This window comes from Vespa crabro, chromosome 3, assembly GCF_910589235.1.
Source record: "Vespa crabro chromosome 3, iyVesCrab1.2, whole genome shotgun sequence".
NCBI lineage: Eukaryota > Metazoa > Arthropoda > Insecta > Hymenoptera > Vespidae > Vespa > Vespa crabro.
In genome coordinates, this window is record NC_060957.1 from 1,904,521 (window position 1) to 1,922,943 (window position 18,423).

Sequence of the window (18,423 nt, forward strand, 5' to 3'; positions counted from 1 at the left end):
AAAAAAATTTACTTGTTATCAAATTTCTTTTTTTTTTTTTTTTCATACAATAATAAAAATTTATACGAATTTCCCAATTAGACGAAAGAACGAGAGGATGGCTACTAGTCGATTCACCAAAACCAACTTTAATATATACGATGCTGTACCTCATGATCGTTTGGGCTGGACCAAAAATTATGAAAAAACGAAAAGCTTTTAAGCTTACGTGGGCTCTTGTACCGTACAATCTTACCATGGCTTGTCTCAATGCTTATATTGCTATTCAACTTTTCGTTGCTTCTACAAGGTTACGATATAGCTATGTTTGTCAACCAATTAGACACATAACTCGTCCTGATGAGATGCAAGTACGAACGCATTATTAATATTCGGAATAATATATAAATTAAATAAATATAAATTAAGGTTTAAATTAAAATTCTCCTCGAAAATTAATTTTCTTTTTATTTATTATATATATATATATAATAAATAAATTAATAAATATATATATATAATAAATATATATATAATATATAATATATATATATAATAAATATATATATATAATATATAATATATATATAATAAATAAATAAATTAATAAATAAATATATATATATATATATAACATTTTATATTTTATATTTTTTATTTTATAATTTTATATTTTAATTTTATATTTTATAATATCATTTTTCATAGATCGCACACGCAGTATGGTGGTATTATTTTAGCAAGCTCTTAGAATTTTGTGATACATTCTTCTTTATTTTACGTAAGAAGGACAATCAATTAAGCTTCCTGCACGTCTACCATCATTCGACGATGTTCTCCCTTTGGTGGATCGGTATTAAATGGGTTCCAAGTGGATCTAGTAAGTATGACAAACTTTTTATTCTTTTTAAACTATCTGAGAAATCTTTTACGAGTATAGATTTATTTTGATAACGGTACATCTTACGAAACGTTTACTCAATATTAATAATTCTACCATTTATTTTAGCTTTCTTACCAGCTATGGTAAACAGTTTCATCCATGTATTGATGTATTCGTATTATGGGTTAGCCGCTTTGGGTCCCTCAGTTTCCAAATATCTTTGGTGGAAGAAATACTTGACGATTCTCCAGTTAATCCAATTTACAATGGCTCTGATTCTCGGCATCAATGGTATTCGATCAGGCTGCGATTTCCCTCTTTGGATGCAATATGCACTTGTCCTTTATATGATCTCGTTCATTGTTCTATTTGGAAACTTTTATGCTAAAGCCTATATCGCCAAGGTGAGTACAATAAATACAACATATAAATCAATAGATACAACATATGATTTTTAAGGCAATTCTTAATATATATAGATATATATATATATATATATATATATATATATATATTATATATATGTATATTACATATATATATATGTATATTAGTGACACATTAAAGTACAATGAAGTATGATAGGATTTTATAAGTCATTTAAATTTCTTATTATATTTATATATTATATTATTATATTTATAGGAACTCATACCAGAATATAGAAATAGTTATTTTTTAAATAATAGATAATCATTATTCATTTCTATAATTAATACAATATCGTTTGGTAATTTATACAATATAAATAATCAATTGAAGAATTAAAATGGAATAATTATTTGATAAATTTATCAAATCAAAGATATAAAAGTACACTACGAATAAGTTACATAATCATTCGAATATTTTAAAAAGCGATGTAATCGATACATTGAAGTTAATCAAAATTTAATATTTACGAGTGATCAGTAATCAATAATAATAATACAATAATGATAACAATTTATTATTATCGAGTCTCAAAATAAAAAAAAAGAAACAAAAAAGGGAAACGATCAATACTTTTTTAAAATGTTTTATATTTTTACCTAACAATTTATGTTAATGTATTTTCATTTTTTTTTTCTTTTTTCTTTTTCAGGGTAAACAAGCGTACGCGGAGAGACAATTGGAGAGGCTGAAGACAAAGAAATCGAAGATCATTGAAAACGAGAAGAAATCCGAAGAAGTAATCAGTAACGGGATACTTACAAATGGACACGTCAATGGATACGTAAACGGCATTACGAAACGGAAGGCTTAGTCAGAGTGATCTTCGAGGAACTTCGAGGATTTTTTTTTTTTTTTAAAAAAGGAATCACTCGAACTTTATCGTAGAATTTAATTGAGGAAGAGACATCTTGAGAGCCAAAGAGAGCCCATTTAGAACGAATTAAAGGAAAAGAAAAAATATATATAAATTAAAATAAGGAAAATGGAAAAAAAAAAGAAAAGAGAAAAAAGGATAGAGAAGACGATCCTTCATATTCTTAATTTTTTTTTTTTTTTATTCATCCTCATCATCGTCATCATCGTCATCATCGTCATCACCATTGTCATCGTCATCGTAATCGTCATCATAATCATCATTAAGATCATTGTGTCGTTCAAAAAAAGCATCGATCTCGGCTACTCTTCTTCCTCTTCAATTTTTCGATCGATCGATCCTCTCTCGTGTTCTTCAAGTTACCGGCCTGCGGCTTTTCTTCTCCGCGATCGCCAAAATCATACTTCTAATCGTCGATCCGAAGGAATTGTACATATTATTAATATATTACATATATAAATAAATGAATATATATATATATACATATATATATATATATATATATATATATATATATAAAACACACTTACCAGAAATGTTGCGATAAGGGAAAGGAGAAGGGGAATTGTTTAAAATACATATTATAATTAACGACGAACGAAGAATTCGCGTCGTCGGAATTCAGTGCAGTGAAAAAAAAAAAAGAAAAAAAAAGCGATAATAATGATACAGAGAAAAGAGAGAAAAAAACGGAGATGCAAGTTCGAAAGCGACGCTCTCGTTTTAAGACTTCCGCAATTTCGGTCAAGCGCGTATGTATGTAGGTACAACGTACCGGCAGGAATGAGCCCGCCGAAAGTGTGTCACGATAAAATGTCTTCGATCATATTTTTTTTCTTCTTTTGCTCTCTCTCTCTCTCTCTCTCTCTCTCTCCTTCTCTTTCTTTTTTTGATTCGAAGAATAATTTTCATAAAGATAAGATATTGCACATAAATCAATTAATCACACGTACAAAGCGATATATCTAGAAAGAGAGAAATAGAAAGAAGGGGGGAAAAAAAAGGAGGAAGAAAAAAGAAAGGATCAAGACAAATCTGTTTTTATATTTCTCTTTTTGAATTACTATAATTATTACTATTCGATAATGTCGTCGACTTTTCAGTAGTAATTTTATACGAACGTTTTTCTATGAATATCTTATCGTAAATAATTTTATCGTATCTTTATTATTAATAAAAAGAAAAAAAAAAAAAAAACAGAAAAGAAGAAATAAATAGATTTCTTTCGGCGAGCGCTGATCACAAAAATAGAAAAAAAAAAATAACAAACATGAAAAAGAGTCAATAAACGAATAAATAAATAAATGAACAAACAAATAAAAGAGTCACTCCAAAACGCGAAATCGTTCGATCGATTTGTCATCATAGAATTTCTTCGATACTTTTTTCTTTATTCATCTTCTTTTTTTTTTTTGTTCTTTCTTTGATCCTATTCATTAGCAGGAGGGCTCTAAATTGTATTCGGCACTTGCCTCTGCGTGTAGATCGCGGATGGATAAGTCGTGCCAAGAAATCGTATTTAACAAATAAATGTGTACAATATTAAAATAAATACATAAAATACGTACATACATACATACATACATACATATGTGTATAAATACATAAATACGACAGTACGATTCGTGGGTAAACCGGTATCCGTTTAATTCTTTATCTATTATCATCACGAGAAATGTTTAGATAATATCCTATTGTTAATTATGTGTTTGTCATTATGTAACAACTGTTATATAAAGGTCATTGCTGCGCAATGTCGAAAAGAGGTAAATGCGTCCTCTTTCTCTTCATTTCTCATAAATTTCTCTAATTCATTTTTAGACACGATCGCAAGGAATTCCTTACATTCTCGATACAGCGATGATAAATGTAACAATTGATTTCAAAATTATTATTCTAAAATTACGTGAGATATTTATAAAGCTTTTTCGATCTTTACGTTTCGTATCGAAAATCAAAATGCGTATGAGTTTATTCATTCTACTGTATAAATGATTAGACGGATTAACAAAATTTATAAAAAAGAAAAAAAAAAATAAGATCGCTTGCAACGAAGCTTGAAAAGTAATTTTTATTTCAATTCGATTTTCAGTTTAAATATTATGGTATTATCGAAAATGTAAAATTCATATAAACTCGGTTATGGTAAAAAAATTGTTTCTTAAGTTTGTTTTGAAATTTTTTTTATAAGGGCAATGAAAAATGACGGATGAATGATAATATTTTTTGGAATAAGTCCATTTATAAGTTGCCTATCAGAATTTATACGTAATTTATTACGTTCGCAGAAACATATCAATTTTATAATCTAAATGATTGTAAACAAATTGATAACATTTATACCAAACGTCAAATTAGACGACAAGATACATGAATAATTTCGATTCAATTTAATTTTCATTTTTAAAAGTTAAGTAATGTATACAAAATCGCATATGCAACAGGATTAAATTAAAATAAATAAAAATTGTAGGAAATATGTAAAATGGTGTTAGCCATTAATACGAACTATATCGGTCGTGTTTATTATATGTCTCACGAGTAAAAAATCCTAGTTCTTTTTATCTTACTTATTTATCATATCGACGCATTGAGTACGGCATACGTTTTAATTGTTCTACGAGTGAACAAAATTCATTAGTAAATAAATTAAATATTGATTTCTTCTTCATTATAAAATTTTCATAGATATCATTTGTGCGCACTTTTTTTTTGTAATTCGGCGTGAATAAATTTACATTGATTTTTATTAAGCATTTTCGTTAGACGAATAGTTTTCTTTTCTTTTTTTTTTTTTTTTTTTAACATAAACCTACTAAATTCTATTATTCGTGAAAAAAAAAATAATAATATACTGAACGTATAATTAGTTCAGTAAATAAATGTTCTTCAAACATAAATAAAAATTAAATATTTTCCATTAAAAAATTTTAACAAAATTTTATTAATTTTTCAATCTATAAGATTTTAACCCGAGAATATATTTCTACGCTATAATTTGCCAAGTTAATGTTTGTTACGTTATACAGACCGTACTTTGTTAAATAAAAATCTGTATGAATTATTTATGCAAAAATACGATCGGTTTAACGGATTAATAGAATGATAATGTTTAATACTGTCTCATCGAAGACCGATACGTTTATCAAGATACGATTATCGTTTACTATTGTTTAGTAAATGAACTCTATACAGACATATTTAAGCAGATCTTATTATACTACATTCACATACCTTCTAATACATTATACGTATGAAATATAAACAAAAGATGAAGCTCAGATTCTTAATCCATAGGATTAGGATTTAAGATTGATTCACCATATGCCAACTGTTGTGTGAGGGAAAATAATTCCGACCAACAGGATACTCATACTTACAACTATTAAAACGGAAAAGAGTTAAAATGACTTTATATATACATACATATATATATATATATATATATATATATATATATTTACTTTATATTATAGATATTATAGATACAATATTGAAGGAAGCATTTTTACAAACGATTATTTACTTCTTTAAATAGCAGAAATTAAAAAAATTTGTTATTTTAAGGAATAATGCATGTATGTATATATATATATATATATACATATATATATTCCATAATTTTATATTAACAATACACAATTAATAATAATTGTTTATAATAATATAGAAAATTAATAATAAATAATCATTAATATATAGTGAATATATAAAATATAATAAAGAGAAATATATATATATATATATATATTTCTTAAAATATAAATAATTTCATATATATTTTCAACTTTTATCTAATATTTTTTAATCATTTGGAGACTCTCGCATTTCGCATTAGCTTTTTACACGTTTATACTTCCACAAATTGTTTTACTATTTTTTTTTTCAAATTAATTGAATTAAGACATCAAAAAGTTAACATCTACTTGTTACGCGAACTCTTGTTCGTATATCCTACTTAATTCTAATTGTATATCGCAATATTTAAAATACGCAATAAATAGATATGACAAAGTATCTATTTAAAATCAATACACTGCCATATAGTGATTTTACAAAATATTAAGTACAAAATATTTGGAACGCATAATTAAAAGAAAAAAAAAAAAAAAGAAAAAACAGAACAAAAACAAAGACTTGTTCCTTAATCACGACTTCTAAGAACTGCGACAGCTAAACAAATCGAATTTGTTTTTCCAACGTAATGTTTTATATGATAAGCTATGGCAAATTCTACTGGACCGGTTACATTTTGTGCTTTCGTAGAAGCTAAGCGTTCCGTTAAATCTTCCAAAGTAGATTGCCTTAAATTCAATATGAAACCATGCATATAATATGCTCTGTACAATTGTTTCAAATCTTTCTTATCGGGTTGCTTCGACGAATTATTGTCTTCGATCTTCGAAATGTAATTTCGTAGAACGGCGATAGCGTGACGATTGTAAATCGTTGTTAATTCAGCTGTACTACGCCAATATGAAAATTTATCTCGTAGATGTTGTTCAGTTTGCATAGCCGATTCACGAAGAGTTTCTTCCTCTCCCTGGGAAACATTCAATTCAAGAACTTGAACAATACGTTCGGTGGTAGTGGAAGCGATAACTCCAATCGGACGCCAATCCTTGCTCGTTTTCACATCGTATTTCAAATTATGCGGTAAAATAGATTTTTGTAAATTCTCCCATATCTATAAGAACGTTATGCATTAAACGTAAACTACATGATTCGTGCAATTAAAAACAAAATATAAACTTTCAATTATATCAACTTACACCAGAATAATTAACCAAATACGAAGCTTTCATTAAAGGACAATGACTATCACTTGGATTATAATGATCGCTAGTCTCAGGATCCCAAATTATAATATCTGCGTTTTCTTCTATGCTTAAAACAAATGCTGCCCATTTACTTGTCTGAGAAGAACCTATAATGTTTACAAAGTATCGAACTAATATATTATTAAAAAATGTTTATGAATAATATTATTTTATCGTTAATACCTAATAGTACGTATGTTTGCGAGCCAAAACTTTCTAATAAAGATGCAAGTAAAATAGCACGACCATAATGATCGACCTTATTTGCATTTAAAGTCTGACGAGGTGTTAAAGGTCCATAATGATTAGGTACTTCTGGTATTAGCATTGTTAGTCTGGCTGCTTCTTCTGGACTTTGTATATTTGTTATTTTATATGGAGATAAAAGACAACGTTGAATATTTTTTAGCAGCCTATTAATCGTACTATCCTCTTCCAATTTAGCATTACCAGGTAGCTCTAATTTCATCAGTATATAAATTCTTGTACGAGAATGACCAGGACTAGCTTGTACATAACCAAATAACATTGTGGGACTATACAAAGGTGATAAAGCTACCCAACGTTCTAATTCTTGATAATTTCTATGATGTTCAAGAGGTATTCTTGCTTCACCTAACCACTGTTGACCCCATACAGGATGCTGATCGTATAAACGTAACTTTACATCATGTTCCCCACTCTTTCTTGGTAATTCAAAATGCATTGTTTGATGCCATATAGGTGCTGGACCATCTGCAATAGGAGTAATATGTATAATATTACCCCACTCTACTTCTAAAAGTGGTTGAACCAATGCAGATTCTTCTCTAATTGGTATTTCAACACCACGTAAAATAGTAACAGAAAGTAAAGCCTTTCCAATTGTATGATGTCGATGTGTACTAGAGGATGGTCGTAATGGACGTCTAGCTTGTAATAAATTTCTAAAAGATATGTCCAGCAAAGAAAAAACAGATTGTTCTGTCACAGTTATATCTGGAGGTTTTGATAGCTGTCTCTCTTTTTTCTTAACTAAAAGATTTTCTTCTATATTTTCAAAACGTAATGCAGGATCTTCCAATAGAAAATATTTTATTTCTCTGTTACATATCTTTTTTTTATTAGGTCTATGCAAAGAAAGACCATTTTGTGGATCATTTGGATCATTGCTTAATCTATGCAAATACGTGGTACTTGTTTCTTCTTGATTTTGTCCATGTAAGATCATGGAAATTGTACACATGACAGTACCCGAATGAATTCTTCCTGTGCTATCAGCTATAGCAAATTCTATTTCAATATTATTATTTTTAACAGAATGTTTTGGCAATGGTAAAGGTAAAATAGTAGACTGACCATCTTTCAAATAAACTTGTATTGAAAGATTGTTACATTCTGAGTTTCTAAGTAATAATTTATGTAATTTTCTATTAAATGGTTTATTAGTTTTGCATATAACTTTTTTCTTAAATAAAAGTGAAACAGAAGTAATCTCAACGTTTGAATCGTTTTGATTATTTTTAGAATAAATATTAACGCAACGTATTGCAATTTCTACAAGTTTTCCTGATAACTTTGGTATTACTTCATGATCTAACATACTTGTATTATTAAGTAAATAAGGTTTAATGACATTTCGTGTAAATGGACTATCAGAAGTATATAATCCATCCTCTATCAATGAAGTTTTATCAACTTTCTGTCGAGGACTTTTGTTATTTTTTACTATAACGCTGTTTATCTTTTGATCATTATTTATTACAGGATAAGCATAACTAAGACTAAGATCTTGCTTATCGCTATCATGCGATTTCCATTGTAAAAAATTCATATTTCAATTAAACTAATTTTTCTACATGTGACACTTAATCATGACACTTTCTATTCTACTTTGTATACAAAATCATGTTTCCATAGCAATGTAAAATTTTTATATTGATGATCTGCTCCGTAGATACATTATAGACATATAGCAGATCATTGATGAATTTCTTCGTATAAGTATATAATAAAATTATAGTTCAAGCTACGTCCGCTAGGGTTTGTACGCATCATAAGGTACATCTGCGACCATTAATTTATCATTGTAGAAAGAAGTTCTCTCTCTATACGTTCAATTGTAATCCAATTGCCTATTATACTTATTCTTTCTTTTGTTTTTCCGATTGTTGTATGACAGTATTACTATGCTTTGTCTACACATATAAAAAATTTATATGCATATAGACCATCCAAATTATATATTCCCAAAAATGGTGAAAGAGTAAATATTAGGTTGGAAACTATGAAACGGGCGTTGAATGAAAATAAATAACTAAACAAAAATGCCCGTTTCATAGTTTCTAACCTAATACTTGTATATCAGGTTGGAAACTATGAAACGGGCATTTTTGTTTAGTTATTTATTTTCATTCAACGCCCGTTTCATAGTTTCCAACCTAATATATACATTCGAATAGGAACAATCGAGTAGAGAAATCAATTTTCTCGAATGGAAGAATTTACACACTTTATCATATATCATTCCTTCGTATTAATATGCATACAAATGCTTGTATATAATGAAAATGTAACAAGCCAATCATATTAAACTACAAACAAGCAATGAACCAATCATGATAGCTTTCTTGTCACTATATATATATATATATAGTTGTGTGACTATAGATCGTCTTCAGCCATGATTATTTACAAATAATTATTTAACATTAATATTATAATTTGTCACATAATAATATTACTCGTGTTAATTCTACATACTAGTAGAAAAGAAAATCTAATTATATAGAGAGGGTATTTATAATGGCACTTAAGACAATAATTGTACGTGCTTTGTCTTATGTATCTTGACTACGTGAATTGAACTTACGTTCTAGTTTTGATGTTCGTCTAATAAGTGTTATGAACTTGATATTATTACAAAAAGAAATTTTTATTTTGAATTTATTAAAAATTGTGTGTGAATTTATCGATAATTATATTTGAAAATATGTCAGAAGACGAAGTAGAAAGTTTCGAGATCAGCTATGATTTTGAAAATGAATTTAATATAAATCGTCCTAGACGAAAACTTTCTAAAAAACAGCAGATGCTCGGTAAGAATGTTAAAGAAATATTAATTGATATTTTTATAATCATTAATAAATTTTAACTATATTATTTATATCTGAGAAACATTTTTCATGTTGAGGTTATAAACAGTTCATTTTATTTTTTTATTTTATCATTTGAGGTTATAAATATTTTATTTTGGCCATATATCACATTCTATTTAAATTCATAATGTTAATAATTTATGTTACTGTAGGTATTTGGGCAGATGATAGTGATGAAGATGAACTTTCTGCACGACCTTCTTTCAAAACATATAACAAAGGGCCAAAAAATTATACAGTTCCGGTTAATTTTGTTGCCGGAGGTATTCAACAAGCTGGTAAACCACCAGAAGAAAAAGAGGATAAAGAAAAAGATGATGATGATGATGATGATGATGATGATGATGACACAAAAGCATCTCAAAGAGATGGGGAAGGATATTTTAATAGTTCAAGGTATCATTAAGAAATTTGTATAATAATGAATTATTTTTTTTTGTTTTTTCTATTTTATAATTAATTTCTTAATATTTATAGCTCAGAGGATGAAAAACCAAGTAATTCTAAACAACGTACGTCATTCTCATTAAACGTAGAAGGAGATATTGCTGGATTACGTAAAAAGAGATATCAAGTAAATCCTTCATTCATGAAAAGTGGTGTGGGTAGTTGGGAAGTGCACACAAAAGGAATTGGAGCCAAATTGTTATTACAGGTTAGAATAAATAATATTAATTTATAATTTGTATTATATGTAGGAATTAATTGCAACTAATGAAATATTTATAATGCAGATGGGTTTTGAACCTGGAAAAGGGTTAGGTAAACAATTACAAGGTATAAGTGCACCAGTAGAAGCTCATTTTAGAAAAGGTAGAGGTGCTATTGGTGCATATGGTCCAGAGAAAGGACCAAAAGTAGTTGAAAAAAGGAAAGAAGAAGCAGAGGATGTAAAGGATTCTAAGCCTAAAGTATCCCAATGGAGAAAAGGGGATAGCATTAGTAATAAGAAAAAAGTCAAATACTCATATCGCAGTGTTGATCAAGTTCTAGAAGATGGAAAATTAAAACCAAATAGAAAACTTCCACTTTCAAGTGAAATGAGTAGAGTGAAAGTTATAGATATGACAGGGCCAGAACAAAGAATTTTAAGCGGTTATCATGCAATAGCCGGTGGCCAGCAATATCCAGATGAAACTATACCAAGTGTTAATAAAAAGGATAAAATTAATTTTTCTTTGCCGGAATTACAGCATAATTTAAACTTGCTTGTAGATATGTGTGAACAAGATATTATACAGAATGATAGAAGAACAAGACATTTGAGTGATAGAGTAATAGCATTAGAAGCAGAGAAAAGAAATCTGTCCAAGGTTGTAGATCAACATGGACAACTCATTGATACTTTAGAAAATGTTCTAGCAGTTGTTGATAGATTAATGGACGAAACAAGTGAGATAACATTACAAGATACTGCTGATGTATTTAAAAGTTTGCAAGATAAGTATTATGAGGAATACAAGATGTATGAGTTGGGTGATTTGGCTACTAGTTTTGTGGGTCCAAAAATAAAAGATTCTTTACTTTCTTGGAATCCATTAATGCAACCAAAGCAGCCTATAAAATTATTTGAACAGTGGAAAGAAATATTAGAGACTGGTACAAGTCCACTTCAATCAAGAATAATACAACCTTATGACCAACTGGTTTGGAATGCATGGATGCCTTCTATAAGAGGAGCTGTGCAGTAAGTTTTTCTTTTATCATAAATTGTAATTTCATTGTTTTTTTTTCTTTTACAATAAAAATTAAATCCATGAAATTTTCATATGTAAATTATTTGTTATAAACTAGGCAGTGGACATGCAGGCATCCAGATTCGTTAATAGAGCTATTAGAGCATTGGATACCATTGTTACCTGGTTGGATATTTGAAAATATTTTAGATCTATTAATACTTCCTAAACTTACTTTAGAAGTAGAAGAATGGAACCCCCTCACAGACACTGTTCCAATACATACATGGATTCATCCTTGGCTACCATTAATGCGTAAGTACAAAGAAATTATAATTATTGTTCTCTTTTCCATTTAATCGATTACTATTATATGATATTTTTTATGAATTTTTAGGTAATTGGTTGGATACATTAATATATCCTATTATTAGACGTAAACTTGGTTCTGCTTTGGGAGGTTGGCATCCGTCAGATAGATCAGCAAGATTAATGTTACAACCTTGGGCAGAAGTATTTGCAAAGGGTGATATGGAAGCTTTTCTAGTGAAAAATATTATACCAAAACTTCAAATAGCTCTTTCCGAGTTTGTTATAAATCCACATCAACAGCATTTGGATCAATGGAATTGGGTAATAGAATGGAAAGAATTAATACCATCCCATATAATGGCGAATTTACTTGATAAATTCTTCTTTCCTAAATGGGAACAAGTTTTGACTTTTTGGTTAAATCATTCTCCAAATTACGATCAAGTCATGAACTGGTATATGGGATGGAAGGGAATGTTGAGCGATAAATTATTGGCAGAACCATTAGTGAAAGGTAGTTATTCATTGTAATTAACATTTTTCATTGATAGTTTCATTGAGAATAGTCATTAGGGATACAACATTTTTCTATTTTACAGAACACTTTAAAAAGGCGATCGATATGCTAAATAGAGCCGTGGCTGCACCTCCGAGTCATCAACCAGGAGCTGCTATGGACCAAGTTTCATACTTGAACAATTTGGAGAGGAATCAACCGACGATAATATCATCAGTGGTACAACCGAGGATGGAGGTAAGAATTATTTCTTGAATTGGTCCAATAACAATATCCATGATAATTTTAATTCTATCTTACTGTTTTTTTTTTTTCTTTTTTTTTCTTTTTTTTGCAGAGGTTGGCAGAAGCAGTGAGAATAGCAGCACCACAAATTCATTTAGGCTTTAAAGATCTCATACAGAGAAAGTGTGAAGAACGAGGTATCCTTTTCATGCCTATTCCAAATAAATATAGGGAAGCGAAGCAAGTTTACAAAGTGGGTAATGTCCAAGCATATATAGACGGTAAAATGATATTTGTTTATCATAATGGAACCAATTGGACGCCGACGAATGTGAACGCCTTACTCGATATGGCGGAACTTTAGATATAAGTTTAACGATCGACAAAATTATCGTTTAACATTAGAATTTTTATTTATTTTAAGAATTAATTTTAATCGAATATAACAATATTTTATAATGTTATTCGATACATAGATATACGATTTTTGTTTTGTACATATTATACATAATTAACGAGTATCATGTGAACGATTTTATCCAACGAGAAGTGGAAAAAGAAAACAAAAAAAAAAAAAGAAAAAGCAACAATGTTGTATGTAAAATAATATATGCGTAAGAATTTGTACGTAATATCTTACAAATATCAAAACACGAATAGCATTAAATTAGACAGTATTTCCTTCTTTTTCTTATCAAATATCTTTTCCATAGTGATTATTTCTTTAAAACGACAAGCTAATACTACGTAGACTTCGGTCTCGCCGATCTTCAATCTTATCGAGTAGCACTTCTGTTCGGTCAGTTCGAAGTCGAACGCGTGTAGGCGCCTCTGGTTATCCCACTACGAAGGCGCAGCTTTTAAAACTCCTCCATATGGAAAGTTGCACGCTTGATTCCTATGGAACCCCGTACTTGCTCGTTCGTTTGTACGTGTGTGTGAAAGAGAGATAGAGAAAGATAGATAGAGAAAGAGAAAGAGAGAAACAGGGCCAATGAGTAGCTTGTATCAAACGTTACCAGTGTGCACATAAGCGATACGTCGTCGGTGTACTAACACGAACGTATGCAAAACGCTTGCTCGAGAGACTGGTCCAGGGAGAAGAGGAAAAGAGGATGGTCGTCTTCTCTTCGCCTACGCGGCCGATCCAGGCTCTCCTCTCGGGTGTCGAGAAAATTTGCATCGACGCGAGGCCCGTGTCTGCCTAGTAACCGGCTGTCTCCACTGTCTTTCCTCGTCCGCCTGTCCACGAGCATACGTGCAAGATGCATCTCTACGAGAAAATGCATCTTTAGCTCTTCTAGATTTACCAGATACATTGTATTCGTCATTATGATCCTGGATCTCTCTCTCTCTCTCTCTCTCTCTCTCTCCGTATTTTTTGTTGTTTTCTTTTTCATGTTGTTTTTATTATTATTATTATTTTTTTTTCTTTTTTTTTCTTTTTTCCCGTTATTTCGACCCACGTATCGATAACATTTCATACAATTGTCCTGTTTTATTGCATAGGAATACAGGCTGTCCGTCCACTGTTGTCCGAGCAAATATCTCGCGATTGGTTGATATTAGAAGAAGGTTTAATGAATAAAGTTTGCACAGCATTGAATCAGTTACAAAGTGCACGTGAAAAATATTTTCTTTTTTTTTGTTCTCTTTTTTTTTCTTTTTTTTTTTTTAAGAATACTTTTTAAGAATAATCTTTTTCGCATTTTTCTATCGCATAATCGTTTGCAATCCAAATCATGCCTAATAAAAAGTTGATATTATGCATCGTTTATGAGATAATAATCGACGTTTTCAAGGATTAAAAATTTTTAAATAGTTAGTTTTTTATAATACTATTTGAAAAACAATCTTCTAACTACGTAATATTTTGAAATCATGATAATTGACTTTTAATTCGTCAAAAAACTCGACTTCTTCATTTGTAAATAATGTATCAGTACAATATGGACGTAATATATTTATGCAGAATTACAATAAAGTATGAATCTGTTAGTCAGACATTAAGATGTCGCCGATTATCTTATAAACTATGGATAGTAATCAATCTTTTTACTAGATATAATTTTTATCGTAAATGATCATTAAAATATAAATATGCAAAACAAAAAGAAATTATGAGTGTCTATCAAAAAAAGAAAGAAAAAAAAAAAAAAAAAAAAAAGAAAAAAAAACATAATCGACCTTCGTAATTCAATTTTCTATAATTGACTCCGTGTCCGTGAAAATTTTTTTCTATAAACTTTTTTATAATTTCAATCGATTATCAGATATTTCCTCGAAAATCTATGAACGGACATACTGTATATGTAAATATATATAAAAAAAATAGATATAATGAATATTAAGAACGATATTATTTTGCGTTATTTGTATCAAATTGTAATACAATGTGTTTCATTTTAAAATTCAAAAGATTAGCTTCAGGCATTTCTAATGTTAATGTTTCCTTTTTTTTTCCTTTTTTTGTTTTTTTAAGAGAATACATAAAAGTGAGAATATTTTGATAGGTTTGTCTATTAAATTATTGTTAGATAAAAAAAATAAAAGGTAAGTTATGTATGTCATGGTTTAAATTGTTTCAAAGAAAATTAAGTTTTATTCTTAATAAATAAATTTCGATTGTGTATAAAATAACGACAGAGATATGTATTTTTCATAATTTTAAACCCATTAAATTAATTAATATTGGAGAGAGAGAGAGAGAGAGAGAGAGAGAGAAGGGGAAAGAGAAGGAGAGAGGAGAGAGAGAAGGAGAGAAAGAATCTAAGATTGTAATTGTGAATAAGTTCTCGTGAAAGACACGATTGCATAATCGTTAGAGAGAATTATTATCATTGAAGAGATATATGCATAATATAATTTAATCAAAAAAATATTTTAAATCTTTTCTAACGAGATATAATTTTTATATATAAATAGATTTAAATATTCGTATGTTGAATTTCTTATCAATATTAACGTGCACCTTCCCGGTGCAAACCAGTTCATAATTTTTATCCATACCTTTAACGACAAAGCGTATTGCTCGTTTAATTATGTATCTAACAACGATCGATCGATCGTTACTCTATCGTTCGATTTAAGTCCTATTCGTTTCTCGCCCCCCTCTTGTCCCTCCTTACTTTTAATCTCGACGCTTACCAATTACCACCTGTTTTACAATTCCATTATAAGTTCACCAACGTCGTTAAGAGCTTTGCGAACGATACGAGTTTGTCGCGAGTCGCTCGTAAGTTTCGCCGGTTGCCGTTTTCTTTATCGCTCCATTCACGGTCCTTTGCTTATACAGGGTGTATACAAATTATCGGTCAGAATTTTATAACCCGATATAAATAGATACATGTTCGAAAGAAAGAGATGCGAAGAGAGAGAGAGAGAGAGAAAGAGACAGAGAGATAGATAGATAGATAGAGAGAGAAAGAGACAAATAGAGAGAGAGAGAGAGAGAAAGAAAAAAGGAATTTATTTAGCATATACAAGCTCTTTCCAAGATAAATCACTTTCTTTTCTTTCTCTTCATTTGCAAGTCAATTAAGCTGGACGGACACTTATTCGATCCTTAACGTTAAGTTAAATATTAAATATAATTCCTATGATAAATTCAAATGGATTTATGAAGATTTTATTTATTTATTTATTTATTTATTTATTTATTTATTTTTACTTTCGTGCGAAATAAAACCGATAGGATATTTTCTTTTTTACAATTTTTCTTTTCTTTCCTTTTTATTATTATTATTATTATTTTTTTTTTGTATCTTTTATCTTTCTATTTTACGATTCATTGTATACGAATTATACTTTTGCGTGTTCAACTCTTATCCTTGCGAAATTTCGTATTCGATCGAATCTAATTCTCTCGACGATGGATTCCGACATTATCGTAACTTCAAAGTGGTGGAACAGAGAGGATCAAGAGAAGATCGTTAAATGTCGTCAGACAGAGAAACGGCGATATACGAAGGGATGTAGTGTAGATGCGTGTAGATGTTACATTTGTACGTATGTACGTATGTACGTATGTATGTATATATATATACATGTATGTATATATGTATGTATATATATGTATGTATGTATGTATGTATATGCATACGTTGTACGTACAACGATTTTAGCAAAACGCGATCGTGCCCAAACATTCCAATCCCACGCAAATCGACCTCCCTAAGAACCTCCATAAAATGGCAAGTACTCGCTTACTCGTTCCTTCGAGAAGGAAAGAAAGAAAGGAAGAAATAAAAAGATAGATAGAAAGAAAGAGAGAGAGAGAGAGAGAAAGAGAAAGAGAGAGAATACGTTAAAGCCCGTGAACGATTATTTAACAACTGGCACGACTTTTTTCAAGTATACCACTTCATACCATCGAATGACATTTAAACTACTAAAAAGCTTAGTTAAGTAACTTGCGAGTTACAACTTTTAAAAGTCTATTTCGTTCTTCATTTTGTTTTGATGATACTTTGGCAATTTTCATTTTATTTCATAGCCTACGAGAGTATACACCTGTGTGCGTTATCTATAAAAGTTACATTTTTACGATCTCATGTTTGACTGGCATCAATTATATCTTATTACGTCGTCGTATTCGAATCGCGTGAAAGGCCTCGGTTGCGCAAATAGTTGGATGAATTCGACCGGTGATTTAGTGGATTAAACATTCCGAGAAACTAACGATTCTTAGGAGTTATACCTTCTCGTTGAATATATATATATATTTGTGTGTGTGTGTGTGTGCGTGAGTCGTGACTGTATGTCGTAGTAATAACGTGGGCGTCGAAAGGTGATTCGAAGAGCGAGAAGTTTTACTACTTTACGTCGCCTCTCGTAGACGAGGATAATAATGTCGGTGGTTTCGATGCGTGGCATCATTCCTTTCTGTCTCCTCTTCTTTAACCAACGTTATACAATACTCTCGATAACAAATATTATACGATTTACGTGATCCCATACAAACAAGGACATAATATGTAAATATTATATATTGTATGTCTCCTATTTCATATATAATAACTTCAAAGTCAGAGTTGACTTTATCGAAGTAGTAACTAACAATATAATTTTCCATTAGATAAAATTTTTAATCGTTTCATCGTAAATCATACAAAATATATAAATAATCGTATTTATTTGAAATGAAGTGTGAAAATACGGAATACATACTAATCTAAATACATGAATGACATGAAAGTGATTGGTAAATCAAATCTATTAAATAGTAAGTTTCAATAGGAATATATAATTAATTGATAAAATGTATACAATTATAATAAAAATAATGGATACTTGTAAATTATATGAGAATAAGATAAGTATATGTATACGTAAATATCAATTTACGTACATATATTAATTTTATTCAAATACAAAGAAATATATAATTGTTATTTAACTTATCAAATATTCATATATATATATATTTTTTTTTTTTCTTTTTATATATTATATATATGTCTGTATGTATACATATCTCATATAATTTATAAGTACTACTGTTTCATAATTTATATATTTTATTTTATTATTTAATTTCGTATTTAAACCATTATTAATTATTAT

The 18,423-nt window shown here is 29.3% G+C and overlaps 3 protein-coding genes across 6 annotated transcripts in view; 2 read left to right on the forward strand and 1 right to left on the reverse strand.

Moving 5' to 3' along the window:
* Positions 1–4,725, forward strand: part of LOC124423161 (elongation of very long chain fatty acids protein 4-like) — an 18,102-nt gene extending 13,377 nt beyond the window's left edge. For all 4 annotated transcript variants that reach the window (XM_046960623.1, XM_046960620.1, XM_046960619.1 and 1 more), the window contains 4 exons: positions 82–350; positions 688–859; positions 989–1,266; positions 1,947–4,725. In XM_046960623.1, the coding sequence (XP_046816579.1) occupies positions 82–350; positions 688–859; positions 989–1,266; positions 1,947–2,108 (881 nt within the window). In that variant the 3' untranslated portion in view covers positions 2,109–4,725. The remainder of the gene's footprint in view (positions 1–81; positions 351–687; positions 860–988; positions 1,267–1,946) is intronic.
* Positions 4,726–5,928: 1,203 nt separating this feature from the next.
* On the reverse strand, positions 5,929–8,981 carry LOC124423162. Its single transcript, XM_046960624.1, has 3 exons — positions 7,175–8,981; positions 6,944–7,098; positions 5,929–6,858 (listed from the first exon to the last, which is right to left on the reverse strand). Exons 1-3 carry the CDS (start codon positions 8,802–8,804, stop codon positions 6,316–6,318), a joined length of 2,328 nt encoding a protein of 775 aa, XP_046816580.1. The 5' UTR covers positions 8,805–8,981; the 3' UTR covers positions 5,929–6,315.
* Positions 8,982–9,642: 661 nt separating this feature from the next.
* Positions 9,643–13,525, forward strand: LOC124423163 (tuftelin-interacting protein 11). Its single transcript, XM_046960625.1, has 8 exons — positions 9,643–10,068; positions 10,281–10,524; positions 10,606–10,783; positions 10,863–11,815; positions 11,923–12,119; positions 12,202–12,630; positions 12,716–12,870; positions 12,971–13,525. Exons 1-8 carry the CDS (start codon positions 9,963–9,965, stop codon positions 13,220–13,222), a joined length of 2,514 nt encoding a protein of 837 aa, XP_046816581.1. The 5' UTR covers positions 9,643–9,962; the 3' UTR covers positions 13,223–13,525.
* Positions 13,526–18,423: the final 4,898 nt, after the last annotated feature.

Excerpts from the sequence above, each read along its gene's own strand:
- LOC124423163 (XM_046960625.1), top strand. The coding sequence starts at position 9,963 with ATGTCAGAAGACGAAGTAGAAAGTTTCGAGATCAGCTATGATTTTGAA. Across the intron at positions 10,525-10,605 it reads GGATATTTTAATAGTTCAAG|CTCAGAGGATGAAAAACCAA; the intron begins GTATCATTAAGA and ends TAATATTTATAG. Across the intron at positions 11,816-11,922 it reads TCTATAAGAGGAGCTGTGCA|GCAGTGGACATGCAGGCATC; the intron begins GTAAGTTTTTCT and ends GTTATAAACTAG.
- LOC124423162 (XM_046960624.1), bottom strand. The coding sequence starts at position 8,804 with ATGAATTTTTTACAATGGAAATCGCATGATAGCGATAAGCAAGATCTT. Across the intron at positions 7,099-7,174 it reads GCAAACATACGTACTATTAG|GTTCTTCTCAGACAAGTAAA; the intron begins GTATTAACGATA and ends TAAACATTATAG. Across the intron at positions 6,859-6,943 it reads ATTTGGTTAATTATTCTGGT|ATATGGGAGAATTTACAAAA; the intron begins GTAAGTTGATAT and ends ACGTTCTTATAG.